General features: G+C 42.0%; 1 protein-coding gene across 1 annotated transcript; it reads left to right on the top strand.

Annotated features, from left to right (window-relative positions):
- Positions 1 to 1,191: 1,191 nt before the first annotated feature.
- KLF5 (Kruppel-like factor 5 (intestinal)) lies at positions 1,192 to 17,879 on the top strand. The gene is made up of 3 exons (XM_009323521.1): positions 1,192 to 2,050; positions 3,217 to 3,276; positions 15,959 to 17,879. Exons 1-3 carry the CDS (start codon positions 1,198 to 1,200, stop codon positions 16,135 to 16,137), a joined length of 1,092 nt encoding a protein of 363 aa, XP_009321796.1. The 5' UTR covers positions 1,192 to 1,197; the 3' UTR covers positions 16,138 to 17,879.
- Positions 17,880 to 24,662: the final 6,783 nt, after the last annotated feature.

The following is a 24,662-nucleotide window of genomic DNA, read 5'->3' as shown; positions in this document are numbered from 1 at the left end:
GTGGTGGGACGGGGGAACCCCCGGTGCCGGGCAGCGGTCTGTCGGGCGCTGCGTTTCGGCGGTGTCTTCCCCAACGAATAAATAACTCCCGTCTTCAAAGCGAGCTGCCCTCGGCTCGTAAACAAGAGTTGGAAAAAGTAGCCTGGCATGTCGGGGCAGATCCAGATCAAAGGGACGGGAAGGCGGCTCTGTTTGTTTGTGGTGTTTACCGGGGGTCTTTGAAGAAGGGTTCTAAAATCCACTTTCGGGCAGAGTTGCTGTTTGTCAGCTGCTTTCTCTTGCGGGGTGCTAAACGGGTCTGGTATGAGCGCAGTCTTGACAGGGCAGGGGGGAATGTAGCATTTGCCCACTGGAGAGTGCGTGATAAATGTTTTGCCGATGACTGTACCAGTAATGTATCGGGCTCCAGCCACCCACGGATTCCCTCGCACCACTACGCTAAGAGAATGATTTCCCAGTAATTAAAGAGCTCTCCTAGGACCGAAACATGGATAGGGACATGTTTGTCACGCTGTTAGCCAATTATACACTGCGTAGATTTTTTTTTTTTTTTTTTAAGTGTAGTCCCGGAGACACTTTACACAAAGGGTACTCTGATGCAGTCAACCCGTCTTCTTTTTATTCGGTATTATTTATAACTTTACGCCTTGGTGTCGTATTTCTAATCAAATACCTTTCTTTTAAGGATGAAAAATCCTGGAAGTATAGAATATATATATATAAACATTATTTGAAGTATTAGCATTCAAATAGCCAGCTGAGGATGTGGCTTTTAGAGTTAGCATTTCAAAGAGAAGCGGGTGAAACAGATAGGCAGTCACCCTGCTGGAGCAGTGAATTCCAGAGCAGGAGATCTGCAGATTAGGCACGGTGCCTGTCATTTCTGCGCCTCGCACTGTCTTGTAGGCATAAAAGATGAAAAGTGTGTCGTATCTTAATGCTTGCTTTGCGTGAACGACTTGTGCCATGACTTTTATCTCCTTGTCCTTGATGATGTTGATTAGTGCGCCGATTAGAAAAGACAGGTTTTCCTTAGCATGAATGTTTATAACTTCCTCCATAGGTAGCTTGTGGCTGGCTGAACAGTATTGCCTTTTATTTGCCAAGCCTCACGCGACTTGCACGCCGTCATCTTTCTTAGTTGGTAACAAATCATGTGTATTGTGGTGTGTTTTGTTTTTGTAGACAAGATGTGAAATGGAGAAATACCTGGCACCTCAGCTCCCACCCGTTCCCGTCATCCCCGAACATAAGAAATACAGAAGAGACAGTGCCTCAGTTGTAGACCAGTTTTTCACTGACAGCGAAGGGTTGCCTTACAGCATCAACATGAACGTCTTCCTCCCCGACATTAGCCACCTGAGAACTGGCCTGTACAAATCTCAGCGACCCTGTGTAACCCACATCAAGACAGAGCCGGTCACCATCTTCAGTCACCAGAGCGAAACTACTGCCCCTGCCCCCACTCAGGCCCTCCCCGAATTTACCAGCATCTTCAGCTCCCACCAAACTCCCGATGTGAACAACATCTTCATCAAGCAGGAGCTTCCTACTCCAGATGTTCATCTTTCCGTCACGCCCCAGCAAGGCCAGTTATATCAGCTCTTGAGCTCACCGGATTTAGATATGCCCAACACTACTACTCAGGCAGCCGTGATGGACTCCCTTAACAATGTCTCCATGCCGTCAGCCATGGCGGGCCTTAACACGCTCTCCTCGGCTGTTCCACAGACTGCGATGAAACAGTTCCAGGGCATCCCCCCCTGCACCTACACCATGCCAAACCAGTTCCTGCAGCAGCAGGCCACTTACTTCCCTCCTTCACCCCCAAGCTCAGAGCCTGGAAGTCCAGATAGACAAGCAGAGATGCTCCAGAATTTAACCCCTCCTCCATCGTATGCCGCAACTATAGCTTCCAAGCTGGCAATTCACAATCCGAATTTACCAGCGACTCTGCCCATAACCCCCCAGAACATCCAACCAGTCAGATACAACAGGAGAAGTAACCCAGATTTGGAGAAAAGACGTATCCACTACTGTGACTATCCTGGTAAGCAATCCGTGCCAAAAAATCCCAGCTCTTGCAATAAAAAAAAGTGTGAATAATCATGGACGAGGTATAAGTAGTTTTCTTTAGCTGTAGTCTATACCTAGGGAGAACCAAATAATTTCTTCTTAAAGAAGAATTTCTCTTCTTTATTGTCTTATTTTGTGTGGCACACTCCACATTCTTTAAGTAACTTATACCCTTTCCTTCATGTCATTTGTTAACTCTCTTAAATGCCTAAACTCATTTTACCATGTTACAAAACTTGTACCCCATAGGGAAAAAAAAAGAAAAAAAGGTGGCCTTCTCTAATATAAGTCAGTGTGACCATGCAGCTCCTGCTCCACTTTTCCAATATCCGCGATGGAGCAGAGGTTCAGTTTGTCCAACGCAGTACAGCTCAGTTTGAATCCGCTGGTGCTGAAAGAATCATTTCAGCTCCCGGTAGCCGAGGCCACGGCCGGATCTTCCCTGTTACAAACAGGGGATTCGACTGCCCGCATGATCTATTAAAGCTACCTCTGAAAACTCCACAGATGGATTCCCTTCCGGCCTCTCCTTCTCCTATGCTGAAGGGGAAGAGGAACCTGACTATAAACCGTGCCTCCACGTAGTACGTGATCCCAGATACAAGATGCTTGCACCCATCCGAGCACAGAGAGAAGTTGCTGCTCGTGGTTCATCTCCCCCTTCGCCAACGTAACTCTCAGCGGTGTATCACCCGAATGGTGTGCAGTATGATAAATGCTCAATGGAAGAGTTATGTTGAGCCCTGGGTAATGATGACACCGAGCCTGGCTTGAGCAAATTCTCTAGGAAACGTTTAAAAAATAAAGTCCCCCTCCGAATTGTTAATTTATGTAGCAGGTGTTACTGTACATGTAGTACAGCAGCTATTGGTCTGTACTACCTTGTAATGTAGTACAGACCAATAAGTCTAACAGAAACATATGCATTTTTCTCTTTTCCGTGTAAAGCAACATCTCCCTAGGAGCTTTCTGTATCAAATTTTGCTTCTAAATGATTATGGTGCCGGAAGGTAGTAAACTTAAACTTTCCCAGGTAGTACCCCAACACTGAGTGAGGAAGTTTAAACGTAACATGGAGCGTTCCTGTTCTCCCTACTGAAATGCCCCTCTGCTTTTTTGTTTTGTTTTGTTTTGTTTTAGGCTGCACGAAAGTTTATACAAAGTCTTCTCACTTAAAAGCGCACCTGAGAACTCACACAGGTATGTACTCACTCTCTCACTGTCTCTTGTTCGTTCATGGCTTACACATTTTCTGAGAAAGCAAGCGTGTTTGATCTGCCATCTTCTCCCTGTTTTCAGTAGAGTGGTGTGGGTTCAGGCTGGCAGTTCCGTTAAGAAAAACTTAAGGTTTGGTCAGTGAGAGGAGAAATTGCTTTTATTCTTAATGCGGTTTTCTTAAACCTTTTATAATACAGAACTCAAAATAGCTAAGAATAAAACAGATGGAAACTTTCCTTTTCAATCTAAAATGCCATAAAGTGTTGAAAAAAAAAGAAAAGGACTTTTTTCCCTTGAATAATGTATTAAGCATAGTAAACATGTTATAGTTTTCAAGATTTATCTAAATAGATAGAATTTTCCGGTTTGGGCTTTCTCTTTGTCCTGTTACAATTATTTAATCTTAGAATTTTTCAGAAACGTCATGAAAACTCCCAAGATATCTCCATTTGCTTTGTCCTTAGCGTTAAGTGTGCTTTGTTTTTAAGACAAGTGGTTTTATATATTTATTTAAAAAAAAAAAGACATAATTTCAATTTTTTGTCGGTGAGAGACATTAAAATGGAGGAAATGAAAAGTGTCAGTGTGTCACACTTGCTTTTTGTACCTCGATCAAATTCCGCCTGGAGCTGCAGGTGCAGTCCCCGTTCATGAGCCCGCATGGAGCGGAGCTGGGGACAGAGCGTTGCTTGTGCGTGGGCGCAGGAGCCATGCATGCAGAGGACAGCGGTTGGGAGGTGGAACCGCCCTAGGTGCTGTTCCTAAGCGTTCACCTGCTGAGGCAGGGGGAAGGAGGAGAGAGGGAGACAGGGAGAAAAACATAGCTCCCTAACAGCACACCTGAAACTATTTAGGATAGTTCTTTGCTGGGATCTTAGTACAGAACTGGTCATGCTAAATCAGTGAAAAGCACATGACTGATTTGGTAAAGAAATCAATGAGAGGGCTGCGACTCCTGTGTTTAAAACCGAGTATGAACCCCAGCTTTTTTATGCATGGGCCTCGATTCAGAGCACAACACGAGTCGCAGTTCAAGCAACCGGCTTATTGAAGCAGGCTCTACGGCTGTGCCGTTCGAGTAATGGGGGTTCACCTAAGTTCAAACCAAAAGTCAGAACAAAACGATTAGCGTGAGCTATGATCTAACAAAATGTTTCACTATCTCTATAGAAACAAGGCCTTTTATTCAGCAGCTATTTTGAATGGATCGTTGGATTATTGTAAAGAAGTCGAGTATCTCCAGGCTAAATGTTACTATGGACATTTTGTTTTGATAAATGAGTTACCTGTGTTGCAGTCGCAGTAAAAAAATTAAAAGCAACTGTACAAAGATTATTGCTTTGCATTAGTAATAGGCTAAACAAGAACACTGTTAGAAATATTTTTGATACATATAATCACTCATTACCAGCAAGTTTAGTAAGAAGGGAATATTTTCATGAGCCTATAAACCTGAGTAATGTCATGGAGTCATAGAATCATTAAGGTTGGAAGAGACCTCTAAGATCATCGAGTCCAACCGTCAACCCAACAACACCACCATGCCACTATACTCTCTGACTAATGTCAGAGAGTATAATCCCATTGCTCTTTAATAAATAATCTGTAAGTTTAAGAGTGCGATTTCCACTTACGCACTTTAGCCAGCAACTGAATACCAGTTTTCAATATCTTGCTTGCCATTATACAGTAACTAGGAAGAGAGATAAAAGCAAAGCTTTAGTCTAAAAATGAACATTACATAGTCATCATTTGAAATGTACACTTTTCCTTTGTCAAATCAGTTTATATCTTTTTTGTACCTTGAGTAGTAATGACTTTAGGGTTTATAAAGTTAATACTTGTGTGCACAGAAACATATACCACATCGCTAATATGTATTGCTTAGAGTCACTAATGTTTATCGTTGCCTTCACTTTTTTGCCTATACATATTTGACCTTAGAAATGTGGATAAATGTGCAAAGGTCAGAGGAGCTGATGTATTCATGGAAACAAGAATGTTGTTTTAGATAAAAATCTGGTGAACTTAAGCAGGTCTGTAATACAAAGGGTCTTCTGGGGAGATGAATGAAGGGATAAACTGTCTAAAGCGTGCATTACCTGCAAGAATGTGAGTCCGTATCCTGTTACCTGCATTATTTCAGAGTTTGGATTAGTTTAACTCTCTTGAATATTCACTTAATACTTGAAGATTTCCAGCACCGATTCTGATCTCTGCCTTAACATACGGTTGAAATGTGTATTACCCAGTCCTGTAAATTGATTTACTGAATGTTAAAGTAAATGGGCGCAAACTCAGGGAAACCTGTGAAGTTGCACAGCTCCTCCAGGAGTGCAGGGGAATCTCGCTATTGATCTCCAAAGAGATGGGCTCGATGCCGAGGGCTAAATTTGGGTGTGTGCCTCTGTGCACCACATCCCCCAGAACTATGAATTCATACAGCACTATTGAGCTTTGATTTTTTTTTTTAATTATTTTTTTTTTTTATAAAAAGGACTCTTGTGAAGCTTTTACCTTCAAAGTCTAAAGCAAGTGTCACGTAATCCATTTTAATAAAGTTGTGTGTGATACTCTTTCAAATCCCTCCAGGGATAGCAGACCTGTTTATCTGGCTAAACCCGTTCTTTAGTAATCATGGACCACTGAAGTTGTTTTCTCCTTATTCTTAGTTTCTTAACAATACCTTTTAAAATTGGCTGCAGCCTCTCTCATCCCAACCAGTCCCCACCCTTCTCAGCAATCTGTCATCTTAAAATAAAAGAGCCTGCAGCAAAGTTTGTCTGCCATTAAAATTCAAGACAGACCTTATGGTTTTCCTTTTGTATTGGAAAATCTCAGCCTTTTCATAGTATTTATTTAACAACCTTTCCCTTCTGAAAGGTTTTCACTGGGTTTAGTAGATGTTTTTTGAAAACAAATCTAAGGGAAATGTTGTTTTTTGATAGGTGGAATGTAGACTGTAGTCTTTTTTCCAATTCAGATATGAACACACTGTCAGACTTTATAAATTACATTTAAATAAAGCTACAGGAGATGGACAAGGGGAAAATCTCTTACATTTTTCTTCGTAGGTGTTCCCAAGGTGTTTACCTTACACCAAGTCAGATGGTATAAGCTGGTATAGTTATTCTGTGTAATTTAATGTAATTACACTGGACTTTTGCTGTTGATTAGGAATACAGTATTCACATAAAGAGATAGGCAAGGTTAATGTATTTGTACCAGTCGCTGAAGCAGGCACCCATTTTTCTTTCTCTAGGTAATGCTTCAGCGTTTGTAAATTATGAAGTAAATTTTAGTTGTTGGTAAACTGGTAACCCCAAAATTGAACATGAACAAAGATACAAATGCTGCAAAGATACAGGACATTTTGTATCCATCTCCGTGCAGTTCTGGAGCAGATGTCTGGTACATTTTAATGCCTTAAATCACTTCAGTATGGTATCTTAACTTGATATTAGTTATTCCTGAAACAGGTAAAATGGTATTCAGTATGTTAAAGTACCTGCTGGAACATCTCTCAAAACAGATTGGATTTTTTGACCTTTTGAAGTAGGGATTGTCTTTTAAAATAATTTTACCTGTTAGTCATGGAACAGGTTTCGTTTCATAACGGGCATTGTGCAACTACGGTATATAATGGCAGAGGGGGTTATGCATTTATTGCAGGCTGTCCAGCAGTAAAACCACCTTAAGGCTCTGGCATAACAGCATGTATCCAACTTGGAAAACGTGCCAAATGTCAGTGAAAAGCAGTCACTTTTCTGTTGTAGACAAACCTCCTGCGGTTCCTTTTCTGGCATCCAAGTATATACATGCATCTCAAGTGATCCTTTAGAAACAGCGGTCCTATAACTTACCCTGTTAGATTTCTTTATGTGTTAAAAACTTGGACTGTGGAAGTTGAGCCCTTGGTATGCAGGCATCTGGAATACCCTACCTGTACCCTACCTGTAACGCTGCAGGAGAGTTGCTGGCTTCAGGGTGGTTTGGTTTGTTTTTTTTTAAATTTTATTTCTGTGAACAGCTGCACACTTCAGAATTGTGTATGGTTTTAAGAGGAGAATCTGTCATTGTTTTGAACACATCAAGGCACGCACATTGAGGACATTTTCCAGCTGCATGTTGGTTTTCCGTATACAGAGTCTTTGTACAGGCATGTTCTCTGGTCACATGGTGGACTTGCCATTAATAGTTTCTAGCATTAACTGCAGAACTATTTCATCTCTATCTATAGATCTAGTTTGTATTTGGTGATGGGAAGTGGAAGCCGAGATAACTCAAGAGAAATGGCATTTCTCTAAATGAGATGCACTCAAAATACTTTCACCGTCCCTAGTTATTTCAAATGTTTATATAGGCATGGGACAGCTGCTGACTTGTGTGGTTCCTCAAGGTGTTAAATGTTTTATTTTAATTTAGATCTCTGCCTCAATAGATCCAGAATTAGGCTCTGATGGTACATCAGAATTAGAACCAGTTGTGTGCAATAGACTTCAGCAGTCCATAGGACTTGGCGCTCCGAGTTTACCGTAGCTGTATACGGATGCTTGTTAAAGGTGATACCATATGGAATTGCCTGGGAATTCAGGATGCCCGTTGTTCAGAAGGAAAGGCGAGTGGTAGCTGGACTCCAGCTGGAAAAAAAAGCACCTTGCAAAAACACGTATTGACTCAAATCATCCTGAGACTTAGGTGAGAGATTTCACTCACGGTGTACAAGTGGGGAACGGAGGCCCCGAAAGACTCTGCCTTGCTCGTGGTTGCAGCGTTCTGTGTACGTAGCAAACCTCATCCTGGAAGTATCTTTGCATCATGAAAATAACTATTAAGTAATATTTCTGTGCAGATTCTGCTTCTTTAATCTGTTAGATGAGTCAGTTGCACAGATTATACTTTAAGGAGGTGTCATTAAATGCCATCATTGATAGAGACAATAAGGAAAAATGGAGGAGAGTTAAATAAAACTGTTGACAAAGTGCATTAAAGTGCAGCGTTGCTAGCCACTGCTGGAGAATATGTTGGTATCTTTTATTTATGAATTCTGCTAAATCCATTAGTTGCCTGTGTGAGAAATGGAAGTACGTTATTTTCCTGTGCAAACCACAGTTTAAGGGAAAATAATGCATTTTTTTCCAAACACTTTGTGAATGATCACAGACCTTGGGATTAATTGATCCGGTTTTTTATCTGTAGTCATAACCTAAATGAGACATGTTTGAATGTGTTGCTCAAAAGAGGGTGAAGTCTTAGCAACATAAATGTAAATTTTAATTAAATATTACTGGTCATTTACATGAGTGTCCAGCACGCAATTTTTGTGAGGCAGGAATTAAATTCCAAGGTGTCAGGTGAGGGGTACTCCTGTTAGATTTTTAGATACTGAAAAGAAAAGCCTAATATTTTCTTTTTGATTAAAAGCCTAGAAAGTCCCTCTAAGCATGAAAGCTTAAAAAACCTGTTGTTTCTGTCAATTGCTCCCTGAGAGGATTAAACTTCAGTTCCAGGATATTTGATTCCTGATAAGGAAACTGTTGACCTAAGAAACCGGCTTTAAATATAGTTCATTTTGAGACCGGCCTACATAGGCTAATATAGTCCCAAGATTCTCAGCAATTGCCGGTGATTAAAACTTTCCATTATTTGATTAGACATTCCTTATTGTAATTAATTTCTGAGCTTGACTGGGACGATTGACTCCTGGTTCCAGGGTAGTGTGTTTGTTGTTTGTTAGATGACCTGCACCTCCCATTGGTGAAAGATTAGAAACATTTAAGTAATGTCCTAGTTTAGTCTGAGTATCTTGGTAGCAGCATTCCTGTCCTGTCAGGCTGCATTATTTATATGCAGTGATCTCTAACAAGTCTGATTAAGGACATATTAAAACCTTTGATTTTGGCAAGTGTACAGTGCTTCGCTTTGAGTTAAAATAGCTTTAATGTATTGCTTTCATTATTTTTTTTTATGTGTGTGTGCATACAGTAGATGGAAATCTGGAAGTCCACAGTACGTGTTTAATAAATTCCATTTTAAGAGCACCTCTTATCTGACTGTACAAGAGCCAGTGTTATTGGTGTGAGAGCTAAAGAGCTGTTCTTGCACCACAGGCATAGATGAGGAAACGTGTTCTTCAGCACAGGACTTGCAGACACAGCCATGCACCCCAGATGGCATGGATTTCTTATAAACCTACTTAAAAAAAAAATTCCTTTCCTCTTTGTTTGCGTATCTCCTTGAAGAGAGACCACCTCTGTTAAGCAGAATGTTATGCCAGAAAGAAAATAAACCGCTGCACAGGCCAGTCAAGATTCCCCAGTAATCCTTGAACTGCGTAAGACAACACTTAGCAAAATAAGAGTGCTTCAAGCACTGGTGGGAGCTCTGGGAAGATAATGCCTTCTGCGCCTCTGTAGTCAGAAAGTGAATGATGCACGGCTCTTTTTGACTGTCCTCTTTGCTTACCGGTCAGTTATCTTTCTTCCTGTTCGTGGTTTTGTTAGAAAGAGATCAAATACTGCTTGATTTATCAGTGATCGGACTTACGAAGCGCAACAGCTCTCTGTTACAGGATTCCTTAAAATGTGGCTTCGTTGTAAAGTAGTACTTAATGGTCACCCTCTAGCCGTTACTATACTAGGCAGAGGCTTTATCACATTTAAAAATGTGCAGCATATCTTATGCATTCATATCACTGGTGAGCTGGATGTTTTAAGGACTAAATTTATTTTGTCGCTCACAAAATAAGCTGGAGGTACCTTGCGTGCCGTCAGCCCTCTGATCCATCTCCATCTTCGACAACCGCGAATTTCAGTGCACTAAAGAGCTTTTAAACACCTGGGGGATTTTTTTATTTTGAAATTTCAACTTTCTGCTCTTTCTCTAAAAAAAACCCCCTGTCTTAAAAAAGGGCAAAAACCCAACCAACAAGCTGCTTTTAACAATGGCTACAGCACTTAGTCAATGGCAGAATGAAGGTCTAATTTTAGGTAAATGTTGGGAGCTAAAAACTTCTTTTGAATGAGTGCAGATATACACCCAAGCAACTAATTTTGGTTCCAGTCAGCCTGGAAGACACCGGAGTTTAAAACCGTGATGCTGCGAACTAGAGGAAAGCTATTTCAGGCAAACTAAAACAGAGGAAAAACATTTCATTTGTTCTTACTTCTTCTAGAAATTTGAGGCTACAGCATGTCAGAGATCTAAGACAACTGATGTTAAGATGTGAAAAATTTGAAAACAAATGCAGCAGAAAACTTTGAGACAACATAAATCTTTATAATAACCTGTTTTAAAACTGGGCATAGTATAGGTTATGTACAGAACTGGTGCAGTTATGGTGCAGAAACTTCTGCTTTGCCTACCACCTTTTTATCACACCTACTTGGATATTTTTTAATGCCAAACACTTGCACTAGAAACAATTCCATAATAATAAAGTAATATTAAAACGATGGAAAGAATGGTGGGGGGGTGTCTTTATACTTTTATACCCTTACAAGCTGTAATCAGGTGTTGTCTTTTTGGCGTCTGAAAAGCGTGCTGCTTTTTCTTCCTCAAGAAAGCTGCAAACTCGCCGTTCTGACAGACATTTCTGATAGGAAATAAGAGAAGTTGCAGGCATTGGCTGGTGTAATACCTGTATTTGTATTTCTGCATACCAATGGAGTTACCTAACTTCAGGTTTGAAAATCCAGCTCTTGCTGTTTGCAGCTTTATATTTAAAGAAAGCTGTCCTAGCCATGAATTGCAGAAATAAAGTCACACAACTCTGGTGAAGTAAGGAAGCTTATTTTCTTGTTAATGGGGAAATTCATCACTAATGGAGGTTTTCAGTGACTCGTTTTTTCCAAACAGAATTTTAAACAGAAACATTTTCTTCAACAGAGGCTATGTGTTGAAGATAGAGGGTGTCTTCAAAATAAGCGTCACCCCCCCATTGGTGGCACTGTACCTTACCCAAATGAGCATGGCCACGACGGCTGCTGCCAGTGGCTAGAATTAATGTTAGGAAAGCAGTCAGTGTATTTCAAAACAACGAAATGCCAAGAAGGTAAATTGAAGGGAGAAGAGCCAACGTGGTGTGCCTCACTGGTCCAGACCATTCTCTTGTGGTATCGGCAAGGATCCCGAACCTTGGGATCTGCCTTGGGATAGTTTATCTGTTGGAGTGGCTGGTTAGGTTAGCATGGTACATGGGGCTATCCAGACATCTTTTTGACGTCGTTGCAATCTCACAGCATTATAAATAATTTTTTTAACAGACAGACACATTGCAAGCAAAATAGTCCCCTTTCAGGTTAAACTCCCTTATCTCTTGTTAGGTGCTTTCTGTAAAAGAGTTTCCAAACTAAACATTAGGGCTTAAAATTTCTGTGCTCAAGTACAAGTCTGTTTCTCATGCTCCACAAATGTATTTTTTTTAAACTGGAGAATGGATACATATTAACGTAAAAATATATTTTGTGATGTATAAGCCTAGCAAAATATTTTAAATCAATGATACTGGAAGGAGGTTATGCAGAAATCCAATTAAACTTATGAAATCCCTATCCTGTTGAAGTATAATTTAAAGGAAAGCAGTTCTGTTTCCCAGAAGTGCTGTGTATAATATTTCTGGCTTGGGAAGAAAGGGTTGGAGTGTGCTATTTGGCTGGAAATCGGTACCAGCTTCCTCCATGGTGTTTTAGTTGAACAGTGTTGACATTCTAACAAATCCCGTGGAAGCTCCCCTGAAGTGGAGGAGTTAGCTGTTTTCTTGCTTTTACAGTGAAATATCTGTTTGATACCACGATCGTGTTCCAGTAACCGCGCTGTACTGCCTTCGTATTTGATGACCAGTGGCATTCTTGGTTTAACACCCTATAGAAGCCCTAAATTGCTGGAGGAAAACCAAATATTTCTGAAACTTTACAGCTACTGTATTTCGCACAATCATTAAAGTAAACAAATCTTACATTACTATGTAGCCAATGAAAACAGTGGATAAAGGGTTCAGTGTCCCTTGTTGTGTATACCTGCTTTTTTTTTTAAATAAATCTTCAACCCCGGATTTCTCAGCGCTTTAAAGTCAGCATAGCAAAGAAGTAGGATCACTTCAGGAAATATGTAACGTGAGGCTCTTTTTCCCTTGCCGCAGGAACTTAAATCAAATTCTTATTTCTGCTAAGTGACAAAAAGCATGTGTATAGGTTGAGAGAGAGAAAATGCTACCAGCTAGTTGTTCTTCTGCTTTCTTTAAAGGAGTGAAAATAATCTCCACCTTCTTTTTCTTGCCCCCCTTCCTCCTTGCCCAAAAAGAAAACATTTGAAATTGATTCAGTTCTTAAATAGAATTTTCCAACGGAAACTAGCATTGCAAACATAGATATTCGGTATTTTACCCGTAGGATTTATTCAAAATAATCTGGGCCTCTACATTGGCGCTAAAAATACATTTTCCGGTTCTCACTGTTGGCCAAAGCAGGGGTTAAAAGCAGCATTCTGGCTTTAATTTCCAGTACATAAAAGTAACACTGTTAAAACAATTTGTGTAAGGCAGGGGCTCGTTCCCCTCCGCACATCCCCTGAGCGCTGCTCGGTTTAGCTCAGGTCTACAGAAGCCAGCCGGCAAGGAGGAACGGCACTGTTCTGCATGGCACTGCCTAGCTTCTCCCCTGAGCAATGCCAGTGCCTGTGAGGATTCGTGGCTGTGGCAGGCAGTGAAGTGACCGTGACAGTGGGGTAAGTTTCTAGATGGTATCTCTGGGAAGCTGGGTCCCCTGGGGTTTGATGGGGGTCTGGCCATTGGATTCAATGCTGACTTGGAAGCTGTGGCGCCCAGCAAGGCACAGGGTTCACCGCTGCCCCGACTGCTGGTGATTCATATGCCAAGAGCCTTCATATCACCTGCTGATGCTGCTCGCAGGTTAGAAAAAGTTTTAACAGGGGGCAGCAGTTTTGTTGGGACTCAGACGGGGTCAGGTACCACCTACACGGGACAACTTTGAGACTGCTTTTCCAGTACAGTGTAGCGTAAAGTTTCACATACTTCAATATTTCCTTGACACCAAGTTTGGAAACTGTTATTTTAATCTCTGGGTCCCCATTCCCGTCTGGTTCGGTCTGGATACTCCTCGGCTTTTGTTCAACAAGTGCTATTTCCCTGACCTCTTTACCATTTCTCTCATTCCCCGTGTAATTCTGCAAAATGGATAAACAAGTGTTTGGAGTATACAGAGGCCTGACCATATATATGCTCTCCCTGGGCAGTTAAGAGTGGGAGGATTGCAAGATTGGGAGTTTAGCATCAAGTATAATATGACAGTTTTAAGTGAAGGTTTTTAAAGAAGAGTTTGAAGCTAATGTGGGGGAAGAGGGGAAAGACAGGAGAAAAAGAAAGAAATACACTGGCTTTACCTTAAGGTGCTTTGAATGCCGGAGTAATGCTTTTGTGCAACCTCCGTGTGTGCATGTGTGTTTTAACACAAAGTATTCAGGGAAGATCTCCCTGGTGCTATGCCTATGGATCAGCAGCACGGTCTTCTACAGACTGCATTAATAACCCAGTTTAAATACATAAAAGATGATGCATATACTGCAAAAGATTCTGCGCTGAATAGAGACCTTGCCTGTCATTCTGCCGTGAAGACCAAATGTGTTATCTCAACTGGCTTCTCGGATGTTAGAAAAGCTTTATGCACTGGGTTTGAATGAAATCTGTATTTTAACCTATAGTATATGTTGCATGAAGCAAAAAAGAGTCCTAGATCATTCCAGTCTTCAATCAGCATCAGGCAGAGTAAATTCAACTGTGGTAGAAATTTGCAGTAATTTGTGTTCTGCTTTGCCATCCATGAGATAATTTTGAACTCTGTGAGAGGTGTTCCCAGGCTCTAAGTTTGTTTTTCTTAAGGGATGATATATTTCCACTGTAATTTCAAGAAATCCCAGTCACCGTTTATGCAAAGAGGTGGTTGTTCGGCTGGGTCGTTAAATTTTCCTTGTAGAGGTCTGGTTCTGGTTTTAACTGTGTTGCCAACATGAAGTCACGTCCCCATTGTGAGCAAAGGGCTGATTCTGCTCTTAGTAGTAGACAGAAAGTTACTAGTTAGTTGATCAGAAGAAGCAGTAGAAACTCCCAGACAAAACAAGTTTCATAATTTCACCTGAATGATAAATTAGCGAGTCTGAAGTAATGTTTTTGAGTTTCTCAAATGGTGTTCTTTGCGTGACTGGTGCAGAACAAACCAGTCTGATTGCAGGATACTGGCTCCTGTTCTTCTTCCATGTGCTTGTGTGATGATAAAACAGGGAAAAGTAGGAGTCACTCCACAAGTGCTGTAGGGTTGAGACTGTGAGGGTAGAGGTCTGAGACCAATGGAGAGGGAGAGGATCTGTAAGATGTGTTGGAAAGGACTTTTTGAAAGCTCAGCCTGGGTCTGATTCTGCTCCAGATGAAGCTGCTGCTGAGTGCTTTGATAAACTGGGTTTTCTTTCCCTTTTTGCCAAGTGGGTCAAGTTAATTTAAAGGATATAGATAGCAATCGACTCTCCCAACTGAAAGGTGTTTTTGTCAACCAACATCAAGCAATAGCTTATAAATAGGTAATCCTAGCCTCTTTATTTATATGAAGCTTGCTCGTGCGGTGACATCATGTCCGTACCAGCTCCCGAGCGGGTGAATGTACATGCTTAAAGTTCTGGTTTCACACGGAAGTCATCTTGGCTTTGTGGCTTCATGTTTCTCCCATTTCAACAAACAAATCTATAAATTATAGGCATGCTTAAAACACCCCATTTATAGTTCTAAAATGGACGAATGCAAATATTTTTGGCCAGTATATTCAAGACTAGATGGATACCTCGAAGTTGTATTCAGAGCTGCTGTGACACAGCAAGTTTTCAGAGGCGCCATGCTCCCCCTACCTCAATATAGGCTGATGGAGACAGCAAGCACTTGCCACCTCTAAAATACGGCTATTTAAGCATCTGATTGTAGACATTTAATTCTGAAAATGGGTGCTTTGATCTTTTAGGTGCTTTCTCCTATATATATAGCTAGCCCGAATCAGGATACCGCGAGTTTTTATTGCCCCTGACATTTTAGCAAATACTATTCCCCTTGTGTTTTTAACACACTGTGCCCCTTTCTTCAAACATCAGAAGCTCTGGAACAGATCTGCACACTACAAAGAATCTTTATAGGAGTCTTCCTTCCCATTTCAGACCTCTTAAAAAAAGCTCTGTATAACTTAACTTAGCCATTTTTAGATGGTGCAAGCGTAAGTTACAAACTAGGCCAGATTGTCACGTGAAACTGCTTTTTTTTCCCTACTCCCTCTCATATTGAGAGGAGCGTAAGGGAGCGTATTTCAGTCATGCAGTTTTTTTACCTCTGTGCATTTCTGTACCGTAGCTGTCTCCAATTTGTATGTTTGAAAGTTTCTTAACGTTTTACCGAGGTATTAAATCACAGATTCAAGAGCAAAATTCGCTGAAAAAACAAAGGGGCTGTTCGTTTGGGGCCTATTGAATAGATCTGTGAATAATTAGGAGACATCAGCTCCCATTTTGTCGTTTCTTTCTTCTTTAAATTGGAACAGCAGTGCCATTCAATGTGATATCACATCAGTTTTCTCCCGAAGAGTGACAGCTGTTCTCATTTCTCTCTGCTCTGTTTCAGGTGAGAAACCGTACAAGTGCACGTGGGAAGGCTGCGACTGGAGATTCGCTCGCTCGGATGAACTAACACGCCACTACAGGAAGCACACGGGGGCAAAGCCCTTCCAGTGCGCTGTCTGCAATCGCAGCTTCTCCCGCTCCGATCACCTGGCTCTCCACATGAAGAGGCATCAGAACTAAAAGCTGGACTTGTTGTTGAGGCTGTTTTGTATCTATGCAATTTCCTATTGACTCTCGACGTACAACTAAAATTAGTTTAATTTTTGAGTATGGGTTATCCATTTAAAAGAAATCTCAAAAGAAACTGGAAATGTATATTTTGTATATTTATGCAGAAAAAAGGGAAGACACTGTATCACAATACCAGAGTGTTCGGTTGTTTGTTTGCTCTCATGATGTATATGGCTTTAGTCAGCAGGTTTCATCTCTTTACGAGTATTATGTCTTGACACATTGCAGCTTTATACTTTTTTTTTTTCCTCTTGCGGTGTTTTGACCAAAGCACTGTCATTGTTGTGACAATGTTTAGTAGAAGAATTAATGAGAGGCTGCAGATGAATGAATGCAGTGGAAAAGCCATGGATTGTAATCTGTCAGGTTTTTACTGGACATATTTAGTACTTGCGGGGTTTTTTTAAATGTTAAGTCGTTCTGTGGAGATAAAGTACATAGAAAAATTCATAAACGGCCATAGAACAAAACATTTTGTTCTGTATGTTGCATGTTTGCTATGACAAAGATTTTGTAAATATGCAAATCAGCTTTTTAGGTTTAATACAAAAGTTTTCTAAGAATCATCTGAAAAAAGCAGTTATTTTACATTTGATAACACGGCACATTTACAAAAAAAAGTTATTTAAATACCTCTCAAAACAGTACCAACTTAGCTTCATTTTTCTTCAGAGAAATGAGCTAAGCATTCAGATGTTTTGTACCTGTTAACTCAAACGGTGTGCACTGAATATTCAAAGCAGGATTTTGTTTTCAAATTGCTTAAAAGGGCAAAACGTTTAGAATGAACTGTAAAGTCAATGTTGGAAGCTTAAATAACGGGGATAGTCACAATGAACACAGAATGTTAAACCTCTTACTATAAGCTAAACTTAGTATCACTTTAAAAAGAAGGATTTAGGATGCAATTTTCATATACAGACATGTTAAGCTGGTTCAGCACCAGTATGATCTAGTTTCGTGTGGATATTGCATGTAATTTGCTAGAAGGTAAAGGATACAGTAATTTTGTTTAAAATTACAGTACAGTTTAGTTAATCCACTGTTCAGATTGACACACGCAGGGGAAAATTTACTGCTGACAAAAGTAGCTGAAACTCCACTGAAGTCAATGAAGCGGTGCCCTTTTATGCTAACAATGACTTTGATCCGTAGTGTTCAGCCTTGAAACAGTAAACGAAGGGCCAAAGATGAGGTTAGACCGTGTAGGATTTGGCCAGACAACGGGAGAAAACCAAACAAACCTAGTAAGTGTCTGGACTTCACAAGCCGTAATATTAAGCTGTCAACCAAAGGCTAGAATAGACAATCAAAAATACCAAAAAAGGGTCTTGCAGGAAAACCTAGCTTTGTTAAAACTGTTGTTTGTCTTTATTTATTTGTGGTATATGATAGACTCTTTTTTTTTAAGACAATTTTACATATACTTGATAAATTATAGTTTTGTTTGTTATAGTTAGAAATGTTGCTCTTAATGTAAATAGTTGACAACCGATGTAAATAATTTTGTAAGGCTTCAAATGTTTATACGTGGAAACACATGCATAAATTGGTTGCTGTTTTGCTTCTTTTGCCTCCCCCCTACCTTATTTTTGTATTGTGGTATTTCCTATGCAAATGACGGAGCAAACAGCTGTATAGTTGTAGAATGTTTTGAGAGAGAATGAAATGGTTTATATATAAAGACTTTTTTTTTTTTTTTTTTGCAAAATAAAACAAAGTGCCTAATGTGTGCGTGTGCGTGCGTGTGCTCTCTGTAGCTCCTGACAATGAAAGTTCTGTGTTTTTGCACGGGGAGCTGGAAATCATAGCAATATTAAGCTAAAGATGTCTGCTCTTCATAGCAGGGATTGTCTCTTCGGAAAGTACCTGGCACTTCTGCACCCTGCCTTGATGAAAATAATAAATGTGACGGGATAAGTAGTACTTTATGGCGCTTTTCTGCCATCGGAACTTTAAAGGAAGTGTACAGTAGCCTGAAAATTGTCCATCCACAGTAGTGTGATTGTAAATTAAAGGTACCCGTTGGGTGCATAGAAGAAGTATGCAAATTCTCTCCCACTTTCAAAATGGGTGAAACCTATTCACACTCATCTACAGCGTTGCCCAAAAGAAGTTTCTCCCCCGAAAGGTCCTTTCACGCCTTAGAAAGACGGGAAGGTCCCATAGCAGCGCTATGCAGTGGCCCCCCAAGCAATGTCTCCTTTTCAGTATTTTTCCCTTGGGAGATGGAAGTATGGTTCAGTTGAAAAATGGGAGTGGATGTGTACGTTCAGATCTGGGGTTACACCTGTCTTCTCGTCCATTCCTCTGAGCTTAAAGAAAACGGGCACGCTAAGCTTTTTAAAAGAAATTGATCTCAAAACCAATAGAAGAGTCAGTTTAAATACAATTTACTACCAAATTATAATCATCCAATTAAATCAACTATCAATTTATTCAAAATCCAGTTGTTGTCTTGTAAACTCTAGCTCCTAAATCCTTTCTCAAATTTCTCTGTTCTTTCTTTACAACCTAACTTCAATTTTTCTTGAACTGATTTTTCTCTCTTAATTAGCCTCTCCCACACGTCCGCTAATTTTAAAAAATACCTAGGATGGCATTAAGAAAGTCAATGAAGACCTGGTTAATTACCAAGAAAAATCTGCCTGCGTCTCACCTAACTCTGCACAACCGCAAACATAAGAGCGATGTTTTGGAGAATACGGAGAGAGAACTCCCAGAAGCGTTGCTGCAGCGTCACCCTTTCCTGATCCAGCCTTTAGAAAAACGCCCGAGTTTCTTTGGAGCGTTTCTGCTCGGAGGGGAAGCTGGCAATTAATTGGGCAGTCAGTCATGTGCCGTCACTGCGAAAGAGAGCTACCAGTGCTTATTTTGCTGAGCGCAGGGTGAAGTGAGTAACAGCGGCGTTGCGGGGTGTTCGGAGCCACAAGCCTCCCCGTTTCGCCCAGCCCGCGTAACTCACGGCTGATTTGGGGTCAGACCAGCGGTGGGTTTGGTAGCTCTTGCTGGTCTTCCGCAGAGAATCTTCTCCTCCTGTTTTTTTTCTCGAGTCCATAGATGAAGGCAGCGCTAGCTTCTGCGTTTCCCATACCTTTTCACAACAAAAGCCCGCTGATTGCATGGTTTCAGCCTCCAACATTGCCTCATACTTGTTTTAGATGTTTCTATTGCTCAGCTACCTGGTTGCATAAACCAGCTTAATGGCTTCATATTAATCTTGAATGAAAGGCCATAATTAGGCCCATCTACTTCAGCAGCGTTTAACCTAATACAGAGACAGGCGCAGCAGACCCGTGCACCAGAATACATTACAAAACCAAAGGTGGAGGAGCTTTCTTCACTGGCAAGCGCTACATCCACAGTGCACAGTATTAATACAGTAGTTCAACAGCACGGTTGGTCTCAAAACCTGCAAGAAAAAGTAGTGTCACCGTAGCCCCCCGCCACGGTTCATTTAAAGCAGTTGGCGCAGAGTCCCCCAAGGTACTGAGGCCACCCTCAAATTCAACTCTGCAATTATGCTTCAGCACCCAGATTATCATTCCACACAAAGAGGGAAACTCCAGTTGGCCAACTGGCTTTTCTGGTGGCCACGTGAACACCTGCTCCTCCTCTTGACTGGGTGCCGAGTTCCTTCCTGTGGTTTTCAATGTGAGTTTAGGGCCTGATCCTCCACAGAAGTGCCTCTATGCCCACATGGGAACCTTGTGGCCTTCATTACCCGGGATCCTTGCATGGCTCCTTGTTTTAATCTGGTTGCTACGGTACCACGAGCCTCTGCCATGCTCTACAACCACAATAGTGGTGCTGCTGTTGACCTTCATGAAAAAGAGTCCAGCTCAACAACTGACTATTATCCGAAAGAATGTGGTGAATTACTCATTGCCGACTAATGCATCCTGGCACTTTGAGTGTATTAGGACAGAGGGAATTTATTGGCCGCTGTAGGTAGCAGAAGCAGCCCAATGGCTATGCTTTTAATAAAGCAACTTGCATACTTTGCTTGTGTTTGTTTACTTATTCCTCTTCCCCTCCACCACTAACCATCAGGTGGTTGTTGTCATCTACTGTGTTTCTAGCACCCCCCACCAAAGCTGCTTGTTTGGGATTTGGGATCTGAGCTGACACAGGCCGCTGGAGAAGCCTACGGCAGACCAGGCAGAGTCCGGTCTATCTATGGCGAACGAAGGCCTGTCTACGGCAAACGAAGAGTGCCGTTGTTCCTGAGATTTTTTTGATGTTGTTATTGTGCTTTTTAAAAATAGTTACTGTTTATGTATAAATACGTATGCAAATATATATTGGCGCGTGTGTGTGTGCATGTGTGTTCATTTGCATATTCAGTTCAGTTCCGAATCCTGGGAATTGCTTGCTTTTGACGACGTGTCACGGCAGCGAGCTCCACAGGTTAGCTGAGGAGCAGACGGGGGAGGAGAAAATGGGTATTCCTGTGTTTCCACAACAAATTTCCAAACAATTGGGCAACTTAAATGTCTGTTTTCCCCACTATGTGTACTGTACTGAGGAAGAAATGCAACAATGAATTTCTGTTTCCAAGGAGTAGGTTATTTCTTTATTTTGAAGTCTTCTAAATTTGAGAGAGAGACAGAGAGCTGTAGGGCGAGGGAAGGGCAGTTATACTGCAGAAACAACGTGAATTCACACTGAAACAGGGAGTAAATCTTCAGCTAGGCAAGCTAAAAACGTGAGGTATTTCTGCAGGAGACCCTGTGCAGGTGGCAGCAGGCAGCTCCTGAACTGACGTCTCAGGTGTAGCTTGTCAAAGCAGAGTTCCTCCTTAGCGCCGCATTTCCTTCCCGGTCTCTGCCCAGCCCCATTTCTGCTGCCCATCAGTCTTAGGCTTAATTCGTATTTCCCATTGCTCCCACAGCTCCAGCTACTGCTATGAGTCCTTCCCACCCCACCAGCCGGCTGCCGGTGCCGGGCTCAGGCCAGTGCTGCCCCTGCCCCTGCTTCTGCCTGCACGTGCCCCGCTGCTGCGCTGCTCCCATCCGGGGCATGCATCTCACCTAACTCAGGTTTAAATTCGTGGCATAAAGAACAGCAGCGCAGCTTGTTTACTTTCTGCCAGTCTCCCCATGTTGTATTGTATAACCTGGGCAAAATTCCTGTTTTTTCTTTATGTATAGTGCTTGTGTCAATATATAGGACGTGCTATTACTACGTGCATAACAACTCTTGCACCCAGTGTGATCTTTTTCCTAAGTGGGGCTCGGGAAGCTGATTAGAGCCTTCTCTTTCCCATGGGACCGAGCAAAGGCATGTGATGCCGAGGGGGATTCTCGTACTTCTGAGGCAGCAACTCAGAAACGTTCAGCTGTTCAGCATGGAGTCATGGGGTTTCCAGTCTTGCTTTTTGTGCTGACCTGCCCGTTTTCCTGCATTACTCTTTTTTTACTGTAGTAGAGTCAGTTCAATGGCTTCGGCTACAGGAAGCTTTAGGAAAATGTGGTTTGCCTCTTTCTCAAGAACCGAGGAGTCACATTGGCTGATTTGCCATCTTCTCTGCCTGGGAAATCAAAGTCTGAAGTCTCTTCTAAATAATGTCCCCAAAGGCCATTTCTCTTCCCAGCCTCAGTTGTTGTTTCTGTTTATACTTGTTTTGTTTAGCTGGCTATTGTTATTGTGGTTTGTCATTATTTCCAACCCAATGGGGTGGATCACTAGACCAAAAAAAGGACATAGGCACCCTCAGAGGGACCAGAGTCCCAGTCTCCCAGGTCAGTACTCGCGCTGCGAGGTTGTGGACTCATGGCTCTCTTTTTCCAGTCCCACGAATCCGGCACTCTCTGCTGCTCGCTGACCTGACCTGGAGGAGGACGAAAGCGGAGACGCTGAGCCCTCTCTTTGCTCTGAATAGCCCATAGCCTGGTGGGTCTCTTGGGAAGTCGAGGACGTTGGCTTTCGGCTTTCTCAGGCCCAGGAGGAGCAGGTACCGCATCTCCCGGCCACCGGAGGATTGTCCTGCTTTATAGGTTAGTCTATCAGAGGGGCACCATCACGAAATTCCTTCAAGGCAGTGGCTTTGCAAAGAAAAGCGGCAGCAGCTTGTGAGAAGTCTCATCCTGTACACGTGCAGAAAGTGAACCAGCAGAGTGCCTTTGACATTAAGACCTCCCAGAGGATTTAGGCAGGGCAATACCTCATTTCTGGATGCTGACCAGGGACGAGCGTGACCTGAGTCCCTAACAGCATGAAGCCTGAGGCTCTGCTGCATATCTCCACAAGCACAGCTCTAAGGCCATAAGGAATTTTAAACTCATAAATTTATCGGCATACAGAGTTTAACCTTTAGGGTTAAACATTAGCAGAACGAAGGTTTTCTGGATTACGTGCTTACATTACACTCCACCTTAGGTGCTAAATCCCTTTTAAGGAGATCAGACCTGATGTTTTGCTTCAGCGAGAAGAAGCAATGTGCAGCTTCAGTAACTCACATCACTGGGGAAGGCTTGAGAAATCTGTTTCTGTGGGCTGCATTTGCACCAGAGCCTTACTTGAGGTCTGGATCTGTAGGAGCAGCCTTCTCCCTTAGCAGTGATGGTGCAGAGCTGGCACCAGGTGAGCACTGCCACCATCTTGTAGATGTCTCTGGGCACCCTGAATACTTCAGGCTGGACCAGGAACCTCCATGGTTAATTGAAATGATATAGCGAAACAGGATTTAATTTGGAAAAACTGCTGTATTTAAGTATGACACAAAAGAAGACCTAAAGTCTGAGTGTATTGCTCTCAGGGAGTTTTCACAACACATTTCTGGATTCCAATCTTTTAATCTGCAGTCTCTCCTGGGGCCAGGTCCAGATTTGATCCTGAAGAAGAGGTTTATTTTCCAGTTTTGTTCAAATACAGTGATATCCCAAGAGCAAAATTTGTGAGATTTCTACTGCGGAAGATGGCAGAATTGCAAAATTAACACCATTTGCTCTGTAGCCGATTATCAGTAAGAACCTTACACGGTCCAAACCTTTCCCATCAGCCCATCTCTGATGAATCCTTTAAATGAACACTCAAATTCACAAAGTGCTGGTAAGAAAAAGCAGTAGTGATGTGTTCAGTTACGCTTGAAGTTGAAATTGGTTTGGCTTGGTTTTTTGTTCTCAGTGTTCCCTGCTAAATAATGAAATAGCAGCAGTTTTCTTATACAAATATTTGTATGCTATTACTAAATTTACCTGTGGCTTCCCCTCCACCCCAAAAATTAATAAATCGCTGGTTTCCTAACACTGCATTTGGTTTTTCTCCTGTGCTGTTATCAGGCTAGAACTAAGAATCATTCCTCCTTTGAAGAAGCTCAGACAAATGGGTAAGCCAGGCTAAATGTCCCCAGGGGAAAACTTACTTCATTTCTGAAACATTAACAACAGCAATCAAATGAAATGTGAGTATTTGCAGAGTACATACTGTGCCTTAGGACATTTAAGCTAATTTCTTGAATAAAGGAACTTTTCAGTAACCTTAAAGAAGCATACCCTGAAAAGACAGCTCTGAATACCAGCTATTTCTGACATGTACCATCTGCAGAAAAATTAGGCTCAGGGGACCCACATATTCCTCTTTTATCATCTTTGTGAGATTATTTTGTGTATTTATGTTATTTAGCTTGCACGTAGTGGCTGGTAGATGTTCCTTCATCTGCTTGTGGCTAGCATTGCTGTTTTGTGATGGTCCCTTAGAGGCACCTCCTGCCGTTTCTTCTCAGTGTTACTCACTTTGTCCCTGCAGTGGGGAACAGGGTGTTAGCTGAGGTCTGGTGGCAGAAAGGAGGATGACCATCTGACCAGGCTTCTACTTGTTTCCAAGCAAGTATTGTTTTCATCCAAATACCACCAGCCACCACTGCCATAAGGTGCGTGGGTCAGTGCACCTTACCATGCCTGGAGAAACACCTGGGGCTGGCACCTTTGCTGATAAAACTGAATAAGACTGAACTGTACGCTAGTTACACAACTGTGGTTCGGGATGGTTTGGCCCGTGCCTGGACAGACCCCTGATTTGAATCGTTTTCCAGCGCTCAGAGTAAGTGCAGAAATCTGCTCCCCATCTACTCCTTCTCAGACTTTTACTTCTTAATGCCACTGGAGAATTAATAAAATGGACAAGTGGGGGGGGCGTCCCCCAAATGCCTCATCCTTGGCATTTAAGCATAAACATCTAAAAAAACCACCCTTAGCAATTAATGGAAACAAATCAACCTTACAGCCAAGGCAATGCATAAAATCAGTCTGCAAGCAAATATATATATGTTTATGCCGGGAAGTTGGATAAGCAGCTTTCTCCTTGCAACGGTGTAATAGTACAAGCGTTAAGTTCAGGCGACCACGGCTGTGTCTGTACTAGTAAATTAAGCATGGTCGGGACCATTCCCTGGTGCTGAGGCCGATGGAGATGGAAATGGCCGCATCCATACTACTGGCCTCTCCTCCCCTCCGTGCCCTGCACACAAACTG

The sequence above is a fragment of the Pygoscelis adeliae genome, unplaced genomic scaffold (assembly GCF_000699105.1).
Source record: "Pygoscelis adeliae isolate BGI_AS28 unplaced genomic scaffold, ASM69910v1 Scaffold44, whole genome shotgun sequence".
NCBI lineage: Eukaryota > Metazoa > Chordata > Aves > Sphenisciformes > Spheniscidae > Pygoscelis > Pygoscelis adeliae.
This window is presented reverse-complemented; position numbering and strand designations above follow the sequence as displayed.

Coding starts and splice junctions, on each gene's coding strand:
- KLF5 (XM_009323521.1), top strand. CDS start 1,198: ATGGAGAAATACCTGGCACCTCAGCTCCCACCCGTTCCCGTCATCCCC. Junction 2,051..3,216: donor CCACTACTGTGACTATCCTG/GTAAGCAATCCG, acceptor GTTTTGTTTTAG/GCTGCACGAAAGTTTATACA. Junction 3,277..15,958: donor GCACCTGAGAACTCACACAG/GTATGTACTCAC, acceptor GCTCTGTTTCAG/GTGAGAAACCGTACAAGTGC.